At 42.4% G+C, this 27,914-nt stretch overlaps 3 protein-coding genes across 3 annotated transcripts; all 3 read right to left on the reverse strand.

Annotated features, from left to right (window-relative positions):
• Window positions 1-16,000: 16,000 nt before the first annotated feature.
• Window positions 16,001-16,939, reverse strand: LOC137012605 (olfactory receptor 8G17-like). The gene has a single exon (XM_067375945.1). The coding sequence runs from the start codon at window positions 16,937-16,939 to the stop codon at window positions 16,001-16,003; it is 939 nt and encodes a 312-aa protein (XP_067232046.1).
• Window positions 16,940-20,328: 3,389 nt separating this feature from the next.
• LOC137012588 (olfactory receptor 8G17-like) lies at window positions 20,329-21,270 on the reverse strand. The gene has a single exon (XM_067375921.1). The coding sequence runs from the start codon at window positions 21,268-21,270 to the stop codon at window positions 20,329-20,331; it is 942 nt and encodes a 313-aa protein (XP_067232022.1).
• A 4,946-nt stretch (window positions 21,271-26,216) lies between these two features.
• Window positions 26,217-27,152, reverse strand: LOC137012696 (olfactory receptor 8G17-like). Its single transcript, XM_067376093.1, has one exon. The coding sequence runs from the start codon at window positions 27,150-27,152 to the stop codon at window positions 26,217-26,219; it is 936 nt and encodes a 311-aa protein (XP_067232194.1).
• Between the last annotated feature and the right edge of the window lie 762 nt (window positions 27,153-27,914).

Here is a 27,914-nt window from a genome sequence, read left to right on the forward strand (position 1 = left end):
GTGGAACTCATGTGGAGGTGCATACATGGCTAAGGCTGTGTCTGTACATGGTTTCCCTTATCGTTCTACTCCCGGGAGTTCTGGAGAGCAGAGTTATGGAAGTGTGAGTTTGGCCTCTGAGGAGGCCCAACTCATAGACTCAGTTCTCTCAACTGAGGTTGTAAGACCACACTAACTTTAGAGCTCCTTGCACAAAGAAACTGGCGGAAATCATCATCGGGATCCAGTCACTACCCGGCTGGTACAGTGCTGGAATTTCTGCGGAATGGATTCTCTGCAGGGTTGTCCCCCTCCACTGTAAGGGTTTACGTGGTGGCTTAGCTAATTACCACGCACCTTTGGGTGGTGTCTTTGGGGAGAAACCAACTGGTGTTTTCTTTGTGGTGCATCAGATCAGGAGTATGGCAGCTTTGAAAGCCTTTTAATAGGGGTATTCCTACAGGAGGTCTATGCTGAGGCGGGCTGGTCCTTTCCACACACATTCGTCAGGTTTTACTGCCTAGATTTGGGCTTCACCCTTGGGTCCCAGCAGCTTTGTCCTAGCTGTGCTCGCCTGATTTCACACAAGACAGGCACTGGTCAGTATGGCTGCATGGGTATAAACGTTCCCACAGCGTCATTCTCAACGCAACGCGAGTTCCCTTGAAAGGGAACGTCTCGGTTACAACTGTAACCTTAGTTCCCTGAAGAGAAAACGAGACATTGCGTCTCCCTGCCATACTTTCGGCGTGCCTGTGATCGACTTGCTTCGGCCTATCAGAAGCTGACATTTTTTGGTCTGGGTGCGCTTTATAGCTTCCTGGTGATGACATCATCCACCTTCCGTCATGCCATTGGACTGATTTCACTGGTGCTTCACGACGCAATCACGCAGAGCGTTCCCACAGCGGCATTCTCGATGCAACCTTTCCTGTGTCCTGTAACAAGACACCTAGTTCTGCCTGTGTGTTAGCTACATTTGGGATGCTAGGTGCAGTTTTGAATGAATGGGTTGAGAATGAGTTTCTGGATAATACATTAAATATAATGAATAATTGTGTGCCTGATTGGTCCAGATGCTACATTATGCTAGGAATGATCTCAGTTAAGCATTATTTATTTCTATTCGGTATGTCATTGTGGATTATTTGGTAAATCAATCACATTTCGGAGCCTTTTAAGATATGGGCTTGACAGTAATGCAACAACATGTAAGTAACTGAGTTACTCCTCCTGTTCCAATGCCTGATCTGATATGTAATGTTTCGTGTACAGTCAGATGTTCTTTGTCTGTGTCAGTAAATCAAACCAGTACTAATGGTTAACTTCAGTCATTTTTCTTAGTAGGATGAAAACAATCTGTTATTTAAATGGTGATTAAATTAAAGAAAGTGATCAAAGAAAGCTCCCTTCGCAATTGCTGGAGCTGTCAATCAAACAGCATGAGTTTATCAGTAAACGAGTTCTGGACTCGTGCTAAAACTCCTGTTTTATTCAACGAATCTCTTAGTTATATCGTGTTTGCGCTGTAGAACATAAATCTGCGCTTTGTGCACTCGCAATCCCTCGGGCCTGCTCAGTGGATCATCACGCTCTCCAGAGCTTTCCAGAAAAGAGTTCAGCACCACGAGTCTACAGTCAGTCCCTCTCCATGCTTCTCCTTTCTCAGGTGGCTTAATACGGTCTCTTCATGCCAATTGCTGAAACAAGACAAAGGTGTTTGTCATTTGTACTTGACCCACTTACTCATCGCCTGTCTCCTAACTCTCTCTCCCGTCACAGACCGCACTGAACCACACCCATCTTGCCACACTAACATTATAAGTGCACCCCAGGAAACATTATAAAACAATAAAACAATGTAGTTCATGACCCCTTTAAAGGGCATTAGAATTAGAATTAGTAAGGTTATACATCACATACAATAATAATTCAGAGTAGAGACAGTACAAATTAAACAATAATAGTGTTCAGATTGCTTTGATGTGCTTACTTAACTTTCTGATACAATCATCAAGTATTAGAACAAATTGAAGTTGTTCAAATAAAGGAAAATTTCCAGCCCAAAGTCGATTATTCAAAAATAACTAGTTTGATCATCTTAAACGTGTCATATTCTCTGTGTTTGAGTGCAATTATTGGGTAGAATTATATTATAGACAAGACTGGTGATTGATCATAATATGCCCCAACAATAAAAACATTAAAAAAAAAAAAAAAAAAAAGCTTAGATTCTGTTCCAATTATTGCTCCGGCCTGAGGCATGAGAGTTTTGAGTGCGAATCACAACTGAATTGTTCATTTAATAGATGCTGCAATTGTTTCAGCTATGCATCAGTATTGTGGTATCTGAAAAAAACATATCGTATGTGAAACTGAAACCGGTATACCGGATACCGGATGAACAATTCCCAGCACTATAAAGGAATAATTGAATAATTGTTATGACCGCATTACCACCTTGGGTATGCAATATTTTTCTAATATTCAATGGCCCAGAGTCAATTATTACACTTATTGTTATGGGTGGTTACACATAAGAAGTGCATGAAGATTTTACTGGAACAGTTTTTAATTAAAAACGCATGGTACAGGCAGAAAAAAAAAAAAATCACAGGAGAAACAAAACAATACATGTTAATGAGAAAAGTAAAAGAAATGAACAGAACAGGGACAATATTGAGGGAGAATACACATTGAGCTAATGAGACAACAGGTGAACTGAATAATGAATCAATCAAGGGAAAAAACAGGCATACAATAGGAAACAGGGTCACAATGAAAATGAAATAAATCAGAGCATAACCATTACACTGTGCCCCCTCCTGAAAAAGCATGTCATCATGTCGTAAATAGGCCAACTGAGGAAGGAGGGCTCTGCCGGTGGAGCCGTCGGGATGACGGTTGATGATTTCCAGTGGAGTCAAGGGAGGAAGGAGCCAAGGCGGAGACATTGGAGTGACAGGCCGCGGTGGAGTGATGGGTACTGAGGCTGGAGGTGAAAGGTTTGTTCAAGATGCATCAGCGCTGTGCAGACTGAATGGTGTATGACATCAAAGTACCGCGAGAGCGATTGGAGAACAGACGACCCCTTATGCATTTGAACCGCTCTCGAGATTCAGAGGTGGGGCTGAGGAACTGGCTGTTAAAGGAAGTGGGAGAGGGAGGCTGGGAGGAATCACAGGAGATTTTGGGCTGGGTGGAATCAGTGGGATCACAGTAAATTCAGGGCTGGGTGGAACCAGCGGGGACACAGGAGATTCAGGGCTGGATGGAACCAGCGAGGGCATTAGAAAGTCAGGGCTGGGCGAAACCAGGGGGTTTTGAGAAACAGGTAAATTTTCCTCCTCAAACACATCCAATAGTTACTCTAAGTATCTTCCAGAGGCCATGTCCATCACATCCATAGTGGTGAGGTTGTGGGCGGAGCTTTCCTCCCAGCCCTTGAACTCCACTAACACTCCCTTGGCAATGCACGTTGTTGCTGGCTCATGCACCTGGTCAGACACTTTTAGGGCCCTCAGGCTCCGGGGCGATGACTCCTTCTGCCTTCTTCTCAGACTTGGGCTCATTACTCAAAGCAGGCCAGTCTCCCTTGTCTTTGGTGGCCGCTCGTTGGTGGCAGATGGCTGATCTCTGGACGTGGAGTGGGGCTGGTGTGATCTTCTGCTAATCTGATGGTGAACAGAGAGTCGTGGTAAAATACACAGAGGGGTCCAGGTAGTGCATAAGGCATGCTAGATGTATGAAGTCCCGTGTGTGGTCTTGCAGCAGACAGTCACCTTGCTCCAGACAGAGCAGCTCAACTGCGGCCATGTCCATGGGAATAAACAAGCCGCAAAAAAATTGTTTGGTCTTGTCTTCTGTTATGGGTGGTTACACATAAGAAGTGCACAAAGACAAAGATATCACTGGAAAAAAGTCTTTAATTCAAAACTCACAGTACAGGCAGGAAAAACTCAGGGAATCACAGGAGAAACAAACCACTATGTGTTAATGAGACAAGACAAAATAACTAAACAGAACAGGGAGAATAAATATGCAGGAGCCAACAAAATAATTCATGAGACAACAAGTGAACTGAATAATGAATCAATCAAGGGAACAAACAGGCACACACTAGGAAACAGGGTCAGAATGAAAACTAAATCAAACAGAACATAACCATTACACTCATACTACAGTTAAAATTAAAATGTCCTTAAAATTAAGAATTTGGTTCCATAAAGCAATAAACTCCATTTAAAAAAAAAAGAGTTTTAAATCCGTCTTAACTATCCGTGTTATTCTGTCATGTTTTCTCCCTTTATTTCCAAAACTCAACAAATGCCAGTCTCCTTTCTCTGCAGAACGCGATATATCCGCTCAACCAATCACAGCGCAGCATTCCACCCACTGTAAACAGTAATGGCGGCGCTCTGAAAACGTCTCGGGTTACGAGTGTAACCCCTGTTCCCTGAGTAAGGGAACAAGACACTACGTCAATGACGTGATGGGAACCCTCTACATTTTGTGTTCTTGAAGCACCTCTGTATCCAACCAATGAGGAGGCGTGACATCAGAGGCGGGTGACGTCACGGACCAGGAAACTATAAAGCATACCCAAAAACAGAGAACGCCAGCTTCTGAAGTATGTCTGAAGCGAATCGCTTCAGGTATGAAGGAGGTACAGCAACACGACGTAGTGTGTCTTTTTCCCTTACTCAGGGAACAGGGGTTACAATATATAAGAACTTATATTAAGATTATAAAACCTGACGCACACTGGGTGGCAGGGTTGGCAGAAAAGGGAGGAGCCCGGGTGGCCACACTGGCTTTCTGCTGCACCCTGTGCGCCGAGGAGCTGGCTATCGGCTGAGACTGCTCCCGCCCAGCAGCCTCGGGGGGATGAGAGCGACGGGGGAGAAGCTTTTGAAACGCCACTGACTGTTTGCGTGTCTCCTGGAACCTGTCGACGACAGATGTCACTACGTCGCCGAACAGGCCACCAGGAGACAGCGGAGCATCCATCAGGACGTTTTTATCTTTTTCTTTTATGTCAGATAAATTGAGCCAGAGATGCCTCTCCGTGGCCACCAGGGCTGCCATAGAGCAGACGATTGATTTGGCCGTCTCCTTGGTGGCTCGGAGAGCTAGATCTGTCACTTTTCTAAGCTCATGTATAGCTTCAAATGATGCTTCCCAGCTCTCATCTATTTCCCCCAGCAGGTCAGCTTGGTATGCCTGCAAGATAGACATTGCATGCAGGCATGCTGCCGCCTGACTTGCCGCTGAATTAGCTTTGCCCACTAAGCTGGAGGTTGTTTTTAATGGCTTAGTGGGCAACGTCGGGGTCTTAAGGGACGACGCAGACTCGGGAGAGAGATAGCTCGCAAGCGTCTCTTCCACCCGAGGCATCGCCCCATAGCTGTGGTGTTTCAGCCCCATGATGTTACTGTATAATGAAGTTTGGGGGCTGTTAACATGGTATTGGACTGGTCTCTTCCATGACCTCGACACCTCGGTGTGGAGGTCGGGAAAGAACGGCAGACCCCAACGCTGGGGTAGTGACCGTGCTGGAAGAAATCTTTCATCGAGTTTGCTCTTAGGCTGATTTTCACTTTTTTCTGTGGGCCAGTCTATGTTTAACTTTTAAACTGCCCTGGTCACTACCTCCAATAGCTCCTCGTGCGCTGGAGATGAGGATGGCGGTCCCTCATCTCCTTCTTCGGCACCCTCCACATCAACCTCCTCGGAGGAATATATGTTGAGTGCCGGTATCTCTCTCCGGGGGGATGATTTATATACCATTGACCTGTCCTAAAACGTTAGCATGCTTTGATCGATGGTTTGAAGATCGTGTGTTTCTCCGTTCGAGAGCACATTTCCTGTTCACATCCGCGACAAAACAGCTGATTATTTACGAACGGATCGCTTACAGAAACGTGAAAATGGTCTCATTTGAAAGAAATATCCTAAGATGATATAGTGTGACTAATTGAAGCAGCCCTTATCAAAAGTGCGGGGGTTGACTTCTATCTTTTCAAAACTGCGGGGGTCCTGACCCCCCTGTCCCCCGTGCCAACGCCGCCCCTGTATGTGACTGTGTCTTCTTGGTGCCAACTGCCTGCTGGGAAGTGTAGTTTTTTCCCGCTTTTTTTTCCTATGTTCCACCCTGTCCTCTTGCAGGAGCCTAATTGTTGCCACCTGTTCCTCGTGAGATTATGGAGAGGAGCTTGCATTTACACTGAGGGAGCTGGCTGTTCCCCAGAGAGAGCATGGCCTGTCTTCCCTCCCAGAACTTCAACTGTATCTGCTGTTGTGAAAGCTTCTTTAAGAGAACCTGTTGTATCTGCTGTTGTGAAAGCTTCTTTAAGAGAACCTGCCTTGTATAATGTAACAGAGACATAATTAATTTATAACATTAACAAGATGACTAGTTTAATTCATTTTGGGAGTGACAACTGAATGTATTTTTAGTCAAATGCCTGTATAAAAGATTAGTATTGACAAAGTTCAGAGGCTATCATATATGTGAATCAACTTACTTTGTTGTGTATTTTCAATATGAAAAATAACTTCTATATTGATGAATTAATTGCATTTTGAAAAAAAAAAAAATGTGTCATGGACATTTTGGGGAAAAAAATAATCAGTTTTTATAATAAACCTTTTAATATCAAAATGTAGATTTGGATTTTTAATGTTTTTATACCCAAAAGATGCTATGTGAAAGTTTGAAACAAAAAAATAGTGGTTTTCATCTTGCCACTTTCTTGGTAAAGAAAACCCCTTTTTACTCAAATTAATCAAAATGGAGTTACAGAGTTTTAGAACCAAACTCTTCAAATGCTCTTATGTGTAGGGACTATTTTCAAAAGCATTTCATCCCAATCCTTTGCAAATTACAAAACATCATTTTAGAGCTAGTAACAGAGGCTTGAGCAGTTGATATGCTGACTTATGATGTTATGAGAGAGAGTGAGAGGGAGAGATTAAGCATGTGTATTACCTAAGTCTATCTCTAAACTGTCTAACATCAACATCTCTACTAATAGTGAAGCTGTAAAAACAGTGACATTACTTCCTTGATACTGATAAATGTCATGAGGTTTTGCAGATGTGAAACTATTTTATTGTCAGTGTGTATCTGCATTGTATATGTGTGTGTTTGCATGGAAGAGAGAGCAGGAGAAAGAGAGCATGCTTTCCATAGATAATGAAATGCAAATTTTGTGGGGAAAACATGCATAGTTTGTCATTTTAATCTTGTTGTTTTTTTTATATTTATTTGCTTGGTCAGTGTCTTTCTGGTTCCCTTTCGATACTTCACTCGTACTGCGTATGGGGGAAAAGTCTCCCTTTTCCCCCGCTACTGAAGCCTTTTCAATAACGCAGTGCAGCGTCATTGGTTCACTCATTGCAAGTCATTGAACCAATGACGGCAAGGCTTTGCTGCGCAGCCTATGGCGACAAAGCGTGCAAACTTTCCCGCCGAAAGGGGCGGGGTAAAGCCCTATATAAGTGAGCATTTCGCCATAGGCTACTCAGTCCTTTCTCCTTCAGCGACAACTCGTCTTCTCCTTGCTGATCCTCGCAGAAGCCTGCTTGCCTGGAAAGAAGCTCGCCGCCTTGGAAGAAGCTCTGCCGCCGTAGAAGAGGCCCTGCAGCGGACCCAGCTGAGTCGCCGGATTCGCCAGCGCCTTCGCCTTCGCCCTCGCCGACTGCCGCCTGAGCGCTGTCGACGAGCCGCCGCCTCCCGCTTCCTGCTTCCGGCCCTGTCTCAGCGCGTCTCCTGCCGCCATCTGGCGCGCCTAATAGAGCATTTTTCCGTGGTTCCACACCGCATTAAGAGCACTTTCCACAGCAGTTTTCACCGCTTACGGCCCTCGCCGTTTTAAGAGCACCACAATCGCCGTTTTCACGGCGCCCCGGCATTTTTCAATGCCTCACCGCTGCACCACGTGCAGAGCCCCTCTGCTCGATGCAGATGGCCACTGCGAGTGCGTTGGATGTCTGGGCAAGTCCCACGCAGACGACGCGCTTGCTGGAGGCTCATGCTCGCACTGCGAGTCTATGAGCCTGGCATCCTTGCGCTCACGGGCTGCTTTCTTCATGGGAAGTGACCCCGCCGATCGCGCCCTCCTCTCTCTTTCCTCCCGCAAGCCGGCTAGGAAGAGACAGCGGGGAAGACCGGCCCAGCGAGCTGAGCTGAGCGAGCTCACGTCGGCCCATTGCCCACGTGCCTCGCCCTCTCCCAGCAGAGAACAGTCCCCAGTTCTGTTCTCCCGCCCTGAACAACGTCCCTCAGCTGATGCAAGCGACCTTGTTTCCTTCGGCGGTTCCAATGAAGAGCAGCTCGATGACTCCGTGTCTCTGGCAGCCTCTGAACCGGAGCACTGGCCGGGCGAGTCGGACGACCCTGCCCCCCTGCCCCCCCTGGAGCCCATTGATCGTGGCACAGGTATGGACGCCGAGCTTTTCCGTGTCCTATCAAAAGCCGTGGAGGAATTGGACCTCGACTGGGCTCCACCAGAGGAGCCGTCACGAAGCCGCCTGGATGAGTGGTTCCTCCCAGGCCGTCATCAAGCTCCTCAACAACGCTCAGCCCCGTTCTTTCCTAAGGTTCACCAGGAACTGGCGAAGTCATGGCGCGCCCCGTATTCGGCCCGCCTGCACACTTCACACCGCTCAGTCCTCACATCCGTTGATGGTTCGGAGGAGAAGGGTTACGAACACCTGCCGCCCCTGGACGAAGCAGTGGCCGCTCACCTCTGTCCGCCCGTGGCCGTGGGCCGGAAGACGAAGCATTACCTTCCATCTAAACCCTGCAGGACCACCTCTGCCCTCGCAGGGAGAGCATACGCCTCTGCTGGCCAAGCCGCCTCAGCACTCCATTCTATGGCCATCTTCCAGGTCTTCCAGGTCTTCCAGGCCAAACTTCTCCGCACCTTGGACGAGTCTGGCGCTGAAGAGACCGCCTTCAGGGACCTCCGCAGCATGACTGATTTAGCCCTGCGGGCCACGAAGGCAACGGCCCAGGCCATTGGCAGATCAATGGCCAGCCTGGTGGTGCTGGAGCGCCATTTGTGGCTTAACCTGACGGAGGTCAAAGATCAGGACAAGACGGCCTTCCTGGATGCGCCTGTCTCCCCGTCAGGGCTCTTCGGACCGGCAGCACAGAAGTCTTCTCAAGATTGTGCTGGACCCGGCGCCTCAGAAGTCGTCCTGATCAGCCAGAAAAGAAGAGGATCGGGGCATGTCTCGCCACGGCCAGACCGCCCCGAAAGCTCGCTCGTGCATGCTCCCCTCCACCTCGTTTAACTCCGGGCGCGGGACATATGCAGCCTGCAGTAACAGGGCCCACACTTCTTGCGCCCTCAACAACTGCCACGGTGGCGTCACGTCGACCAATTTTTTACATACTCCTCAAAAGAGCTTATTTCCTCTTCCTCCCATATCAGTGTGTGGGCCCCCTCTAAGCGGACCGCCATCCGATGTCATTCTACCCCTTGCTGCCCGGGTCGAGGCTTGGCAGGCCATCCCCGGTGTGTCAAGTTGGATTCTGAGAACCATAAGCCTAGGTTACTCGATCCAGTTTGCCAGGAGGCCCCCGCGCTTCAGCGGGGTGATTCAAACTACGGTACAGCCGGATGACGCTCACGTCCTCCGGGCCGAAGTTTTAGCTCTGCTGAGAAAAGGGGCTATAGAATTAGTTCCCCCTTCACAGAGCGAGTAAGGCTTCTACAGCCATTACTTCCTGGTTCCAAAGAAAGACGGCGGTCTCAGACCCATTCTGGACCTCAGACTTCTGAACCTTTCCCTCATGAAGCAAAAGTTCAGAGTGCTAACGCTGAAACAGATCCTCGCACAAGTATGCCACGGGGACTGGTTCTGCTCGCTGGACCTGAAAGATGCTTACTTTCATATCCAGATAGCCCCCAAGCACAGGCGATTGTTGAGATTCGCGTTTGAGGGTGTGGCTTACCAATATACGGTCCTTCCCTTCGGGTTGTCTCTAGCTCCTCGCACTTTCACGAAGTGCATGAACGCCGCGCTCTCCCCTCCGAGACAGATGGGTATACGCGTTCTGAACTATCTCGACGACTGGCTCATCCTGGCCAGCTCACGGACAGAGCTGGAGCACCACAGATCCGTGCTCCTCAGCCACCTACAGTGTCTGGGTCTCAGGGTCAATTTAGCCAAGAGCTCGCTGCTTCCCACTCAACGTATCTCGTTCCTGGGTGCAGTTCTCGACTATGTCAACATGACGGCAGTAGTCTCGTCAGAGCGCGCTCTGACCATTCAGCAGCTCGCGGCTTCCGTTAAGAACAAAGCCTACCTCCCTCTGAAGCTGTTCCAAAGGTTGCTAGGGCTGATGGCTTCTGCCTCCCCTGTGCTGCAGCTAGGCCTGCTACAAATGATGGCAGTGATTCGAGCCCTACAGGCCTTTCAAGGCTCATTTGACGGATCGCCACGTCTTAGTCCAATCGGACAGCATGACAGTGGTGTCATATATCAACCGCCAAGGGGGTCTTTCGTCCAGCCGCCTATGCGCTCTGGTAAAACGACTGCTAGAATGGGCTTCTTCACGGGTTCGGTCGCTCAGAGCGACCCACATCCCCGGAAAGAACAACCTGGGAGCAGACATGCTGTCCCGGAGCAACGTCACCTCAGACGGGTGGATGCTCCATCCCCAGATAGTTCACACCATTTGGGAGTTCTTCGGAAAGGCGGAGATAGACCTCTTCGCTTCTCAAGACAACTCTCATTGACCATTTTATTTTAAAGAAGGACGATGCGTTGGCCCACTCTTGGCCCAACACCCTTCTCTACGCTTTTCCCCCGGTCGCTCTGATCCCTCAGGTGATCAGGCGTGTCAGGGAAGACAAACACAGATTTCTGTTAGTGGCCCCACTCTGGAGGTGCCAAGTTTGGACCTCGGACCTATTCATGCTTTCCACGAAAGCCCCCTGGCCGATTCCCCTGAGACGGGACCTTCTCTCTCAGGCGAACAGAACAATCTGGCACCCACGGCCGGAGCTGTGGGCTCTGCACCTGTGGTCCCTCGATGGGAGCCATCTGACCTCCCCGAGAACGTGCTAAATACCATTTCACAAGCTAGAGCCCCGTCCACTAGACGCCTCTACGCTCAAAAATGGGCGGTCTTTGTTAACTGGTGTTCTACACGCAGCATAGACCCCGAGGAATGCGACATAGCCGCTATACTGTCCTTCCTCGAAGAACGCCTGGACGCGGGGCAAGCCCCCTCCACGCTCAAGGTTTATGTAGCAGCCATCGCAGCATTTCACGCTCCTATTGCTGGCCAGTCAGTAGGACGGAACAACCTTGTTGTGAGGTTTCTAAGGGGTTCCAGGCGGTTGCATCCACCACGGACCCCTACGGTTCCTTCCTGGGACCTCTCTTTGGTCCTCAGAGCTCTAAATGGCCCACCCTTTGAGCCACTGCGCCTAGCAGACCTTATGCTGTGTTCACACCAGACGCGACTTGCGCGAATAAATCGCGCTATTTGCGCGTAGTTGGACGCTTGAACATTTTGAGTTTACTCGCTTCATTCGCGCGTGACATTCGCTTCATTCGCGCGTGAAAATCCCTTCACAACAGACGCGAATTCGCGTCGTGAGAGGGGCTCTCCCGCTCCTTTATGTGTCCCAGACTCTCCCACTGCTTTCTGCACACTTCCTCTGAATAAACACAACTTGTCAGTGGGGAAATAATTGTAAATTACAGTGAATAAGCTCAATTGGTCGTCTTTAGTTGGCTTGTAGTCTTAATATGTATTTATATATATGTATATATATAGCTCAAATTGAGTAAAGACCGTTTTTTACAACTTATCAGATTGTCCGACCTCCTCACTCACTTTCTTTCAAACACGATCCTTTTTATTTCTGTTTCTATAAATGTATGAAGATGTACAGCGACGATGATTTTGTCCTCCATTGTTGTTTCGAATTTCTGCCTCAGCTCGCTACGTCACGTCACTACTAGAGCAAGCTCCCGATTGGTTAACGCGGCGCGGAAATTCGCCAAAGTTCAGATTTTTCAACTTGCGCGATTCGCGCGAATCGCTCAATTCGCGCCGCGTCATTCGCGCGAATCGCGTCATTCGCGCCGCAGGATGTCAATTCGCGTCTTTGCATTGACTTAACATGTAAATCACTCGCGCTTACCGCTTCATTCGCGTCCGGTGTGAACGCACCATTAGGCCCCTGATGCTAAAAACCGCCCTGCTTCTTGCACTGGCGTCGATCAAGCGTGTTGGCGATTTGCAGGCCCTTTCTGTTAGACTCTAGAGTCGTGCTGAAACCTAAGGTGGGCTACGTTCCTAAGGTGCTTTCTACACTTTTCAGGTCACAGGTTATTTCGCTCTCCGCGTTTCCCCCTATGACGGGCGATCAGGAGCAGGAATTACTTTGCCCTGTCAGGGCACTGCGCATTTACATCGAGCGATCACAACCCTTCCGGCAGTCTGATCAGCTCTTTGTTTGCTTTGGCGGCCGCACCAAAGGGTTTCCGGTCCCAAAGCAACGTCTTTCGTGTTGGATTTTCGACGCTATTACGCTCTGTTATTCCTCGGTAGGCACCCCGTGCCCCATAGGAGTAGGGCTGTAGTCAAGTCCACCTTTGTCGAGTCCAAGTCAAGTCCAAGTCCAAAAGGTTCGAGTCCAAGTCAAGACCGAGTCCAAAGAGGTTCAAGTCCAAGTCAAGTCCAAGTCCAAAAGGTTCGAGTCCAAGTCAAGTCCGAGTCCAAATGAGACAGTCAAGACAGAGACAGAAAAAAAAAAGAATCCTCTTCAAGACCTTCGTACATAACTATTGATAATTTATGTGATGTGAGAGACAGCATATCTTAGATTCTAAAATAATAATTTTGCATTATTATTTTTTGCATTATTACGTTTTTAAATTCTCTACAACTGTGGTTCCCAAACATTTTACAGTCGCGTACACCCTGAGGCATTTAACATTCTTCTGCATACCCCTTCTCTTCCACTTAGACTGCTGCAATCACACCTTTTCCATTAAGGGACAATATTTTCCCCTTTAAACTGATTGTGCATTACAGTGCTTTTTTTTTACCTCTATAAATACCTTTATAAAATAAATCAATGTTTTAAATTAAAAATGTCCAAAAGAAAAATAAGCAATGATAATGTGTGATACTTTTAAATTGAACTAAAACTGCCAGTAGGTGGCGGTAAGTCACTGTCTTAATGAGTGAGTCATCGAGTCATTCAATTCATTCATTCATTCATTCATTCAGTAACGACACAAGTGGATGTATTTTTGAAAGGGTAATTGAATCATTGACTCTCATGTTTTTTACACAGCCACAGATTTGTTCACAAAACATCGATATGAATCGCAGTTCTGCTGTGGCTTTTGTTTGAACTAGACATGCGCTGATTTCAATTTTCTTGGCTGATTCCGATTTCCGATTTTTGGATAGTGTGATCTGCCAATACCTATTTTTGCCGATTCTGATTTTCTTTCTAAGAACTATAATTGACAGCATATACAAACAAAAATCTACCTTTCTTCAACACAAAGTTTTAAAAAAAGTAAAACTCAGTAATAAAATAAGAACAAATAAAAAAATTCCAAACAGCAAATAAATGCAATAGAATAGAGAGCAATGAAACTAAGTTTTTCAGGTTAAGTAGGTTTTTATTTAGATAAGAAATACTACAGAAATTAAAGTAATCAAATGTAAAATAACACATCCACGTTGGTTACCTTAATTTCTGTATTTTTTATTGTAAATATTAAATACAGACTTATTCTTACCATTAAAGTTAAAAACGTATTCAGTCAAGAGCAGAAAGTGATTTTCTTTGTCTTTTGTTCTTTAAATAACATGTCAGACAGCAGCAGGAATATTGGACTGCTGTCCCTTTAAGAGTTGCGTTCTCTTAGCTATTTAATGATCCAAAACTGACTGTGTTTATCTGAATAATTGCCAAGACGAGCATTTTGACATAATTTTGTATGTATTTAATATTTTAAGTGCATTAAGCCACTCATTTTGGTAATTGTGACTCTGTTTGACTTCTGTCTCTGTTTGAGACTAAGCGTGGCTTATTCGCGTGATCAGTGATGCGCGCGCTTTCGGTGTGAGCACGAAACCTGCAGGAACCGGAGCAAATGAGACGAGTGAGAGAGAGGAGACCAATTAGGACTTGTGGCGAGACCAATGACCAAGTCCGAGACAAGTCCGAGTGCAAATATCACCGAGTCCGAGACGAGTCCGAGACAACAGAAAAACGTCTCGAGTCCGGACTCGAGTACTACAGCACTACATAGGAGTGAGAGCCCACTCCACTAGGGGTATGGCCTCATCTTGAGCCTGGTCCAGTGGAATTTCCATTAAAGACATTTGTGAGGCGGCCGGCTGGTCCTCGCCGTCCACTTTTGCCAAATTTTATCAATTGGACGTTCCGACCCTACAGGCTCGGGTCCTCTCGGCGTAAATACGCAGCCATTATAGTTCTGCGTTTTACTCAAAACCCGGGAGTTTTTCCCTCGTAGTGCACAAGGGTGACGGCGGCTTTGGTCCCCTCGCGGTGTCCGGTCAAGTCCAGTCGTTCCCCAGCAGTGGCACGGCATGGTTGAATTCGTTCCCCCATACGCAGTACGAGTGAAGTATCGAAAGGGAACTTACTTGGTTACTAACGTAACCTCGGTTCCCTGAGATACGGAACGAGTACTGCGTTACTTGCCGTGCCACTAGGCTGCGGCTCAGTGTCGTCGCTTCAGTCGATATGGCCTGAGTAGCCTATGACGAAATGCTCACTTATATAGGGCTTTACCCCGCCCCTTTCGGTGGGAAAGTTCGCACGCTTTGTCGCCATAGGCTGCGCAGCAAAGCTGCGCCGTCATTGGTTCAACGACTTGCAATGAGTAAACCAATGACGATGCAGCTGCACTGAGTTATTGAAAAGGCTTCAGTAGCGGGGAAAAAGGGAGACTTTTCCCCCATACGCAGTACTCGTTCAGTATCTCAGGGAACCGAGGTTACGTTAGTAACCAAGTAAGTTTTTGGTTCTTTTGCTTTTTAGGCTGTAAGAACCTTTTAAATGATTGAAATGTAATCTATTTAATCTATTTAATTAATACAATAATGATTCTGCCATCTTTCTTAAGTTATTTTAAACACACAAAAATTAATTGCGTCAAACTGACATTTACCATGAAATCAGACCTGACAGCTCAAATTATAAATATTTTTTATAAGCTTAATGTTGCGAATCTGTGTAAAGTAGGGAGACAGTTTTGAACAGTGATGTCTTCTTCAATAACTGTTTTAAAAAAAAAAAAAGCTGGGGAAGTTTAGATGATTTTACATGACCCAACTGCAATATAGTGTAATGCTTGTTTAACAAGTAAAGACAATAAAACCGCACCGGCATACATTGAGACAAGAGTCAATATTTTACTGTTTAAATATTGCTCTAAAAGCTACTAAAAGGACTATAATATATTTGTATAGTTCAGATGTTACTTATACTTACAGCACATATTTCAAAGAAATGAGTCATAGTCAAAAGTCATAGAAATGAAGCAACTGTTAGGTTTCAGACATGAGTGAATAGTTTTTAGGCACTTCACTTGCCTTTTACTATGATACCTACAACTGGTACCTTTCCAGTAATTGTCTTGTGGTTACATTTATATCTCCCCAATTTGCTACAGTTTACATGACCCCCTAGTTCAAATACAACTGCTTATTTTCTATCACCAAATTAGATGCATGCTAAAAGTTAAGAAATACTTTAAAATTAAAAAATTAATATAAGATAAAGTGCTACAGTTTTTTCCCAATATTCTCACTGACAATCAAGGATGAGAATAGCATGCATAAAATGCCTCCATATATATAATATATATATTATACATTATTCACATTTTTTCAGTGAAAAAGATACATGTGTATTTTTAAAATTATACAATACAGTATTGTGTATTTAGTTATATTATTAGTTATTATATTGTAAAAAACAAACAAACAAACATTAAACTAAGGATTCACCTTTTTCCGACACCAAAATTTTACAAACTTTTGTCTTATTTCTTTGGTTTGTAAACCATATACTAAAGGATTTAGTCCTGGTGGTACTATATGGAACATTATACTAGCTAGTTTTCTGCTTTCAGAGTATTCAGGAAAACGGTGGAGAAAAATAAAACTAGCACAAGAAACGAACATGATTATATAAACAGCTATGTGAGTGCTGCAGGTTTTTATGGCTTTGCTGTTGAGTGATTTGTTTTTGCTGGTTATGCATACAGTAGCAATTTTGCCATATGTTATAAAAACAGACCCAAGTGAGAAGGTAAAGACAATCACAGTATAAGCCATTCCAAAGACATTATTAATGACCACATTTTCACAGGACAGTTTAAACAGTGAGGCATTGTCACAGAAAGGGTTTTCAATGTTAGACCTGCAGCGAGACAGGCGTATAGTGAGACCCAACAGAACTGACACCATGAATACTGACAGTGCCCAGGCTGATGCTGATAGTTTAATTACCATTTTATTGGTCATTATAGATGTGTATCGCAGTGGATTACATATAGCCACATATCTGTCAAAGGCCATGATCATCAGCACATAGTGGCATGCTACTGCAAATATATGCACAAAATAAGCTTGAATAACACACTCCATATATGTTATATAGCGCTGTGATGTTTCCCTTAAAATGTCTTGCATTAAGCGTGGCAAAATGACAGTGGTCCCTAATATATCATTTAGTGGCAAGTTACAGAACAGGAAATGCATTGGATGATGAAGATTCTTCTCTGTTGAAATCAGAATTACAAGTCCAATGTTGGAGACCATTATAAAGACATAAACCAAAAGAAGGAGGATGAAAACAGGATAGGAAGATTGAGATGTAACTTTGAGTCCCTCCACGAGGAGAATGCTGTTTGTGAACGTCAGGTTGTCCATTGGCTGCCCTGCACAATCCATTGTATAGAGTAACAGACTTGTTATTGTCATTAATAACATTTCATCTGATACGGCTGCATTCCACTCTGAGTAAAGTACACTATTTCAAGAAATGTATGATTGTTTGATAGTATATTAAATGCATATTGCCCAAATGGTTAAAAAATGCATAGCTTGTCATCTGAACATTTTCATAGTGCAGCACACCAACAGCATGATCAACTCTTCTATCACTACATGGTAAATTGAAAAACCAAAGAACCTGGAAGCTGTTTTTGCTACAAAGTTATGCAAAGCATAAATTATTTGTCTAAAACAACACTTACTCAACACGCTGTTATCAAGATAGATGACAGTCAAGTTGCTAGATGTTCAGTGAAAAACTGTTTACTTGCCCTTAGCTTTTATTTTGTTTCTAGGTGTTTCTGTGACGTTGCCATCATCCCACAGGGGTGGGAAAACTGGCTGATAGCCCTTTTTTTCTGTCATGATCATAGTCATTGTATGCATATAATGCATATTACACTGTATGTAATTGTATGCGTGATAATGTATCTACAAGTATTTTGTTTTATTTTAGCATTCTGTTCACCCCCAAATGTTTTTTTTCTTTCGTCATTTATTCACTTTCATGTTGTTCCAAAACTGTACTACTTTATTCTGTGGAACATAAAAGAATATTTTGAGAAATGTCTGGTGGACATCAGTGGGCTTAAATGCTATTTGGTTCCCAGCATTGTTCAAAATGTGTGTGTGTGTATATATATATATATACATACAGACAGACATGATAAGATCCAGATGAGATTGTTGTTCTTTTTTTCTCCACACTTTTGCTTTCCCACTTTGATAAACGTTAATCTTTGTCTCATCTGTCCATAAAAATCTGTTCTAAAACTCTACTGGCTCATCTCTGTGTGTTTTTGCAAATTCAAAGTCATAAATTCCTCAAAACAAGCAACCATTGAAAATGGCTGCATTAAAGGCCTGGAAAAGCATTTGAAAGTGTCAAACCAAGAGTACGGTGATGTCTATGGGTCACAGACTCACTCCTGTGATTGCTTGCAAGGGATTTAAGATTAAATATTTGTTTTTACACATTTACGTTTACTTTAAGTTAAACCCTCTAAACTCTAAAAGTGCTGTTCTTCTTAGTTGGTAAAACATTTTGTGCTGAAACAGCCAATAACAAAATGTGACATTTTGTACTTCTACCTCATATTAATTTTTTAATCATATTTATAAATGTCTTGAAACCACAGCTAACCTAACAGAGCAATTTTGTATTTATTGTCCCAATACTTATGGAGGGCACTGTATATATATATATATATATATATATATATATATATATATATATATATATATATATATATATATGTATATAATGTTTGTGTGTGTGTGTGTGTGTTCAACAGAAGAAAGAAGGTCAAGCAGGTTTGGAATTACATGATGACAATTTTCCTTATTAAATCACTTTTATGAGACATCTAAATTGTATGTTTTTAGCAATAGGAAGCTTTGTATTTGCTTGAAAGAAGCCGAGCCCTGCTTGGAAGTTTAAGAGCCCTGTCTGACTAGGTGGTACTTTTTTTTTTATTTATTAAACTTTCCTCAGCAGATAATATTCTTAATTGCATGCTTAACTTCATGTTTTAACAAGATGGCCATTCATTTTATGAAAATTGTACCCCTTTATTTAAAACCTAACAGCGGATGCAGCAATTTGTAACTTGGGACTACCGGTGGAAAATAGCAAGTTTCTAGAATCTGGTGCAATGCATCTCTCCTTGTTATATACAGGGTTAATGTTTTATTGTGCATTGTCCCTGTTCAAATAAAAGAAATGAAAAAAGAATGTGCAGGGCTTGCAAAGTCAGGCACTTAATTTAAGCTGCAGAAAAGCAGTCCATTATGCTGTTTATTGTTGTAAACTGAAATAATGAAATAAAGTTCAGTCCAACTTATGACAATCACGTCCGTTATACAGAAATTATTGGACAGATAGTGGATAGGAAGTTGGGAAAAACCTTCACCGGGATTCATCCGTGAAGAGAACACCTCTCCAAAGTGTCAGATGCCATCGAATGTGAGCATTTGCCCACTCAAGTCGGTCACGATGACGAACTGCAGTCAGGTCAAGACCCCGATGAGGACGAAGAGCATGCAGATGAGCTTCCCTGAGATGGTTTCTGACAGTTTGTGCAGAAATTCTATGGTTATGCAAACCGATTGTTGCAGCAGCTGTCTGGGTAGCTGGTCTCAGATGATCTTGGAGGTGAAGATGCTGGAAGTGGAGGTCCTGGGCTGGTGTGGTTACACATGGTCTGTGGTTGTGGGGCCGGTCGGATGTACTGCCAAATTCTCTGAAATGCCTTGGAGATGGCTTATGGTAGAGAAATGAACATTCAATTCATGAGCAACAGCTCTGGTGGACATTCCTGCAGTCAGCATGCCAATTGCACGTTCCCTCAAAACTTGCGACATCTGTGGCATTGTGATAAAACTGCACATTTTAGAGTGGCCTTTTATTGTGGCCAGCCTAAGGCACACCTGTGCAATAATCATGCTGTCTAATCAGCCACACCAGTGAGGTGGATGGATTATCTCGGCAAAGGAGATGTGCTCACTAACACAGATTTAAACAGATTTGTGAACAATATTTGAGAGAAATAGGCCTTTTGTGTACATAGAAAAAGTCTTAGATCTTTGAGTTCAGCTCATGAAAAATGTTGGCAAAAACAAAAGTGTTGCATTTATAATTTTGTTCACTGTATATATACAATTACACAAACAAGCAAAAAATAAACAATGAAATAAGAAGAAATGCAAATGATGAGCATAAGAAAAAATAAACACAATAGACAAAAGAAGCAAACTAAATAGTGCTTTATTTTTCAGGTATGTCTAGCTTATTCAAGTAAGAAATAATAAACTGAATAAAGTCATCAAATATAAAAACAAAACTGCATACTCTTTACAGTTTTTGTAGAGTTGGCACTAAAATTCACATCATGCATAATCATAAACAATAATTAGTTCAAACTACTCAAGCTGATTTTACAGATTTGAAGCAGACAATATCTAATTTATCATAATAATTTGTGTTTCATCAAAGACAAAAATCATTCACATAATGTTTCTATTCTGCAACACTCATCATATCCTCTATTTGGGTCAGATCATCTTTAGACCAGGCTGATTAAAAGTTATAAAAATCATTGTAAAAGATAAAAAAGTGTTCATAATTCTTGATCCTGATTATTTTGTGGAAGAAAAAGTATGGGCAAAATCATTTTCACAGTTGCACTAATACAATATTATTGATATTCTTATTGTCATGCAGAGAAAATTACATTTTATAATGGATTTTTTTCTTTATAATTAATTTACTTTAGATTAACTTTATTTCTGTACAAAAGTTTTACAAACTTTTGTCTTATTTCTTTGGTTTGTAAACCATATACTAAAGGATTTAGTCCTGGTGGTACTATATGAAACATTATACTAGCAAGTTTCCTGTTTTCAGAGTATTCTGGAAAACGGTGGAGAAAAACCATAGTGGCACAAGAAACAAACATGATTATATAAACAGCTATATGAGTGCTACATGTTTTTATGGCTTTGCTGTTGAGTGTTTTGTTTTTGCTGGTTATGCATACAGTAGCAATCTTGGTATAAGTTATAAACACAGACCCAAGTGAGAAAGTAAAGACAATCACAGTATAAATTATTCCAAACACATTATTAATGACTACATTTTCACAGGACAGTTTAAACAGTGAGGCATTGTCACAGAAAGGGTTTTCAATTTTAGATCTGCAGCGAGAGAGGCGTATAGTGAGACCTAACATAATAGACACAATGAATACTGACAGCCCCCAGGCGGATACTGATAGTTTAACTACCATTTTGTTGGTCATTATTGCTGAGTATCGCAATGGATTGCATATAGCCACATATCTGTCAAAGGCCATGATCATCAGCACATAGTGGCTTGCTGCTGCAAATATGTGTACAAAATATGCTTGAACAACACACTCCACATATGTCATGTAGCGCTCTGAGGCTTCCCTTAAAATGTCCCGCAGCAAGGGTGGCAACATGACAGTAGTCCCTAGTATATCATTCACTGGCAGGTTACAGAACAGAAAATGCATAGGATGATGTAGATTCTTCTCAGATGAAATCAGGATTATAAGTCCAATGTTACATCCCATTGCAAATATATAAACCAAGAGAAGCAGGATGAAAATAGGATAGGAAGACTGAGGTGTAACTTTCAGTCCCTCCACGAGGAGAATGCTGTTTGTGAAAGTCAGGTTGTCCATTGGTTGCTCTATACAAAACCTGCAAACAGTAACAAACAGACCTGTCATCATCATTAATAGCATAAATTGCTAGTTTGTACTATGAGAATTATACAAAAAATATGTACATGTATTGTTGTAAACAGTAAAATCTAATTATAACATCACATTTGATGGCATTTTCTGAGCTTGATTTCCATATGAAAGTCTATATATTGTTTGTAAATCACACACATTACTTTATCAGTTTACATGGTCTATATTAAATGTCATCCCTTTAAAAACAGAATCAATCATAGTAACACAATCACTGCATAGTAAATTGAAAATCAAAGAGCCTGCTGTCTTTTGTTACTAAAAAGTAATACAAAGATGGTTTACGGATTGCTTCAAGTTTTCAAGTTAACTAATTAATTAGCAGTCAATTATGCCAGTATTTAGGGTTACAGAAATATTGACTTACTTTTCTTGAAGAATCTCTACGAGCCTTTGCCTTTAAATATGTGGTTCAAAGATGTATGTGATGCTGTCATCACCCAAGAGGGGAATGACATGGCCGATTGGTTGCCATGAACACAGCCACAAAAACTGTTATTATATTGTTATGTTGAAATGGCCCTTACTCTAGTTACCTGTGGGGGTCATGTGTGTTTTGTTTTGTTTTTTTCCCCCAAGGGTTCAAAGTTTGGATTGTTAGCATAGTTCAAATCACTCTTGCAGGTAGATGTGTAACTACACCTTGTGGGTCTGAAAATCAGTCTTTCTCTTAAAAGAATTGTGGGTATTATACTCAAGTTTCTGGAGATGTAAATGTTTTGGGAATTAAAGTCAAAGTGAATTTAAAATGTGAGGATCTGTGTTAATTTATGACTGTGTATTTCTGATGTTGGGCTGCAACAACTAAGCTATATTATGTCAAAAACTGTCAAAAACAATTTACATCCGAGTTTTGGATGGAGGTGGCTTGAATCCTAGGTGTGCAGCTTCACCATACTACGGCCTTTCACCCACAGGCCAATGGGCTGTGTGAACGCTTTCATTGCTCTCTCAAAACTGCACTGAGAGCCAGTCTGGCAGATAACAGATGGATTGAACGGCTACCCTGGGTCCTCCTGGGCCTGCAAACGGCTCCCAAGGAGGATCTACAAACTTCCTTGGCAGAGTTGGTGTACGGTCAGACTCTGAGGGTCCCGGGAGATTTCATTCCAGACAGAACAAGGCCCTGGAGTCTATCTTCTGAATGCTCTGCCCTCCTGGACAGAATCAATACTTTTAAACCCATTCCTACCTCTCAGCATGGACTGACGGTAACTTGGATGCCCAATACCCTCTCTGTGGCTGAGTTTGTTTTCATCCGGCATGACGCTCACCGACATTCTTTGCGCCCCCCGTATGATGGCGCGTTTTGAGTTCTGGAGGCTGGAGTCTTTCCTGGTCAACGTTGGGGGTCTTCCAGAATGAGTCACTGCTGATCGACTTAAAACAGCTCATGGAGAACTAGGTCAGCTGATGGGTACCGTGCTGGCTGCTAGGAGTGGTCGTCCAGCCACCAACAAGGGGACAGACCCCAGGGAGAAATCTCAGACAGTTAAAGAGGTTCAACCTGTTGCAGACTCAAGTCACTACACGCATTCAGGGAGACAAGTTTGAGCTCCAAGCAAGCTGATGTGAAAATATTCATTACTGAATTTCAACATAGATTAATTAGGTGTGTGCTCTGTGCATGGATAACCTAATGTCATTTCATTTTTAAAAAAGCAAATGAGGATATTTTAATGAAAACTGAGATTTCTGTTAAAGCATCACGAGATAAATAACTAAAAATCATAACTAGGCTAATTACAACATGGGGACATGCATACACACAGGGATACATTATACATATAATATAATAGTTTACTTATGAGTTAAATTCAGGGAATTTCAGATTGTGTATGTGTGTTATGTGAATTGGGTCTTCCACAATGCTTGTTGCCACATGGCCCTTGTGTGCCCAGCATGGGGCATTCTCTGAGCTCTTTGAAGTCCCTTTAGGAGCCATGAGGCTGTGAGAATGTTTCTGCTTAGGATCTACCAAGGCAATATACCCTGACAGGGTAATTTGGTGCAGACGGGCCAGAGCCATGTTTGTGATTTACATGAAGAGGTCAAACATCCATAAGCTTTTCTGAGGCTTATAGTTGATTTGATATCCTCGATCCAGTTCAGATGTTACAGTCCCCCCTTCGGCCAACAAAGTTCCTGTGTAGACATCGTTGGATGGTCATGATGGTCGGTTGGCAAGTGGATCATGATAGTCGAGCAGCAGGTGGTTCCTGATTGTCCTTAGCCTTTGGTTCCTCAGGCAGAGAGTCCATCTCAATGAGGTTGGGCACTGTTGCAGGAAGAGTTTGCTGGCTGCGGGTTACTGCTGCCATGCTGAGTGTGGATGGTTGGGTTGGAGGTGACCACAGATTGCCATGTAGTGCACCAGTCTTGGCGAGGGCATCAGTTTGGTCATTCAAGTCTTTGTCAAGGCCTGGGCTGCGTTTCCCAAAAGCATCGTAAGCTTAAGTTGATCGTAGCTCCATTGAAACCAATGGAGCTACGATCAACTTAGGCTTACGATGCTTTTGGGAAATGCTACCCTGGTTGTTTTGAGTGTCCTTTCATGTTTTTTAAGATGACAATCATGTTGTGTGTTCTTGTGATGTCTGTACAAATGAGGAGTTCTCTGATGTTATGGGCCAAGGCGATTTGAAGGGTTATGAGAATAGCGGCTACCTCAGCCTATTGCGATGAATCGGGACCCAACTTGAAGTGTTGTGGTGGGCAAGGTTGGTTGTTTTTTTTTTCTACCAAAAAATCAGCTCACATCACCCCTGTATTACAGCAACTACATTGGCTCCCTGTTAGTTACCACATCCAGTTTAAGATTCTTACTCTAGTTTTAAAGGTTTGTCATGGTTTAGCACCTTCCTATCTCTCCAAATTGATTATCCCCTATCTCCCTGCCCGTACTCTGAGATCGAGCTTTGAAAACTTGCTTGCAGTACCCAAGTTCCGTCTATCTAGTGTGGGTGGTAGGGCTTTCAGCATATCAGCTTCTAAGCTCTGGAACAAACTACCACAAGACCTTTGTGATGTCTCTTCTCTTCAGACCTTTAAAACTGCTCTCAAAACTCACTTATTCACTTTATGTTTTGTTAATTGATTGTCTGTCACAATTTTCCAGCTTTATGCTTGTTTTTGTAAGTTTAATGTAGATTAACTTTCTTAGTCTGTTCCATCTGGTTGATTATGTGTTGTATACTGACTGTATACTTACATGTATTCATGTTATATAGCAACTTGGGTTCTTGAAAGCGCTAAACAAATAAAACATATTATTTTTATTATTATTATTATTGTTTAGCCATAGCACACCTGCACTTGCTTTTAGGATGCCCTCGTGGTTGTAGGAACATCCATCGACATTCGGTTGTTGTTGTTGGGGTCCCTCATCGTGCCTCAATGTTGCGCCCTGGAAGGGCCATCAACCACGTGGCTATGCGTGAATTGGTGTGTCGGCTGTGTCGACTGTTGAGAAATGTTACAGGCTGGTGACAAGTCTCTATGATAACCTTTTGTGCAATATAGTGGCAAATCGCTGGATGGCCCACACAGTTCAGAGCAAAACCTTTTCATAGTCTGAATATTTACTGAATATTTAGTTCTCGATGAACTGCTGTGATTAGTTGCACACACCTAAAAAACTGCGCATCTCTGAGACATTGGTGGGGAGCTTGATGTTTTGAATGGCTTGGATGCAGCTGGACTGCAGTTCAATGCCTCGTGATCTGATGTGTATACCCACATAATTGACCTTGGTTTGGCACCATTGTCGAGGTGATAGGAATCTTGTACTGCTTGACAAAAGTGGGAGGAGTATTTGGGTGCTTTGGGATACACACCGTGTGGAGGTTAGTGAGGCCACAGCCTAAAGAGTTTTTGGCAAATGATGAATTTTTAGAGGACCTGTCTCAGTGTTTGATGTCTGCATTGTTCTTTATGGCATCTGCATCTTTCAGAATTTGTTGCACTTGTGTCTCTTAGATAGTGCTTTCATTTTTTCATATATGTCTAGTCTATTCAAGTAAGAAATAATAAGTCATCAAATATAAAACAGAACTGTATATTCTTTACTGTATAAACTGAATATGATACAAAAGATACTCAGTCAAGGGAAATTACTGATTTTTGTGATTTTCATGCTCTCCTATATGCTGAGTGCTGCTGAAAACTATTCCAAATCGAACACAAAAATTTGATGTTTTTGTAGAGTTGGCACTAAAATTCACATCATGCATAATCATAAACAATCATTAGTTCAAACTACTTGATCTGATTTTTTGATGGTCAACACTTTATGCACAAATTTACTATCATTCCCAAATCACCTCTAAATTTGCTTGGAAGGGATATTTTGCATAAATTGGGAGTGGAAATTGTGTTTACTGAAAATTATGTTTCTCTTTTCTTCCCTTCTGTGCTGATGGTGTCCACTGAACCACAACCTCATCCTGCTGATTACATGCTGAGTGAAGCTGAGAGTGAGGAAAGAGATAGCGTCACTGAAATGAGTAAATCCAAAACTGTGGGCTAAGCACAAGGACGAAGCAGGTTTCATCAATGATAAACCGTACACTGCGTTACTGAGAACAGAAGCAGACAATATCTAATTTTAACAGAACATGTTTCATCAACAACAAAAATCGTTCACATATAATGTGTCTTTCTGCATCATATTTAGACCAGGCTAATTAAAAGTTATTAAAAAAAAAAAAAAAAAAAAAAAAAAACATTATAAAAGTTGTAAAAGTGTTCAGAATCATTGATCATAATTATTTTCTGGGAAAAAAGTATGGGCAAAATCGTCTTCACAGTAGCACTTATACAGTATTATTGATATTCTTATTTTCATGCAGAGAATTTTTTTCCTTTATAATTTATTTTAGATTAACTTTATTTCTGTACCAACGTTTTACAAACTTTTGTCTTATTTCTTTGGTTTGTAAACCATATACTAAAGGATTTAGTCCTGGTGGTACTATATGAAACATTATACCAGCTAGTTTCCTGCTTTCAGAGTATTCAGGAAAGCGATGGAGCAAAACCATAATGGCACAAGAAACAAACATGATTATATAAACAGCTATATGAGTGCTACATGTTTTTATGGCTTTGCTGTTGAGTGATTTGTTTTTGCTGGTTATGCATACAGCAGCAATCTTGGTATAAGTTATAAACACAAACCCAAGTGAGATGATAAAGATAGTCACAGTACAAATTATTCCAAACACATTATTAATGACTACATTTTCACAGGACAGTTTAAACAGTGAGGCATTGTCACAGAAAGGGTTTTCGATTTTAGATCTACATCGAGACAGACGTATAGTCAGACCTAACATAATAGACACAAAGAATATTGACAGCCCCCAGGCTGATACTGATAGTTTAACTACCATATTATTGGTCATTATAGCTGAGTATTGCAATGGATTGCATATAGCCACATATCTGTCAAAGGCCATGATCATCAGCACATAGTGGCTTGCTGCTGCAAATGTGTGTACAAAATATGCTTGAACAACACACTCCGCATATGTCATGTAGCGCTCTGAGGCTTCCCTTAAAATGTCCCGCAGCAAGGGTGGCAACATGACAGTAGTCCCTAGTATATCATTCACTGGCAGGTTACAGAACAGAAAATGCATAGGATGACGTAGTTTCTTCTCAGTTGAGATGATGATTATAAGTCCAATGTTACATCCCATTGCAAATATATAAACCAAGAGAAGCAGGATGAAAATAGGATAGGAAGACTGAGGTGTAACTTTCAGTCCCTCCACGAGGAGAATGCTGTTTGTCAGGTTGTCCATTGGTTGTTCTATACAAAACCTGCAAACAGTAACAAACAGACCTGTCATCATCATTAATACCATATATTGGTACATTGTACTATAAGGATTATACAAAAAAAGATGTTGACATATTGTTGTAAACAGTAAAATTTAATGATGACATTACATTTTCTCAGCTTGATTTCCATATGTAAGTCTATGATTTGTTTGTAAATCACACACATTACTTGCTGTCTGATCAGTGTTTATGGTCTATATTAAATGTCATCCCTTTAAAAACACAGAATCGATCATAGTTACATAATCACTACATAGTGAATTGAAAAACAAAGAGGCTGCAGTCTGTTGCTATAAAGTAATACAAAGATAGTTGATTATTTTTTATGTATTTCTTCAAGTTGTCAAAATAACTAAATAATTAGCATTAGTTAGGGTTACAGAAATATTGACTTACTTTTCTTGAAGAATCTTTACAAGCCTTTGCCTTTAAATATGTGGTTCAAAGATGCATGTGATGCTGTCATCACCCAAGAGGGGAATGACATGGCCAACTGGTTGCCATGAACACAGCCAACTGTTATTGTGTTGATATGTTAAAACGGCCCTTGCTCTAGTTACCTGTAGGGTTCATGTGTCTTTTTTCTTTTCTTTGTTTTAGTTTTTTTTTTTTTCAAGGGTTCAAAGTTTGCATTGTTAGATTATTTCAGTTCACTCTTACTGGTATGTCCGTAACTACACCTTATGGGTCTGAAAATGATATTTCTCTTCTAAGAACTGTGG

The sequence above is a fragment of the Chanodichthys erythropterus genome, chromosome 22 (assembly GCF_024489055.1).
Source record: "Chanodichthys erythropterus isolate Z2021 chromosome 22, ASM2448905v1, whole genome shotgun sequence".
Classification (NCBI taxonomy): Eukaryota; Metazoa; Chordata; class Actinopteri; order Cypriniformes; family Xenocyprididae; genus Chanodichthys; species Chanodichthys erythropterus.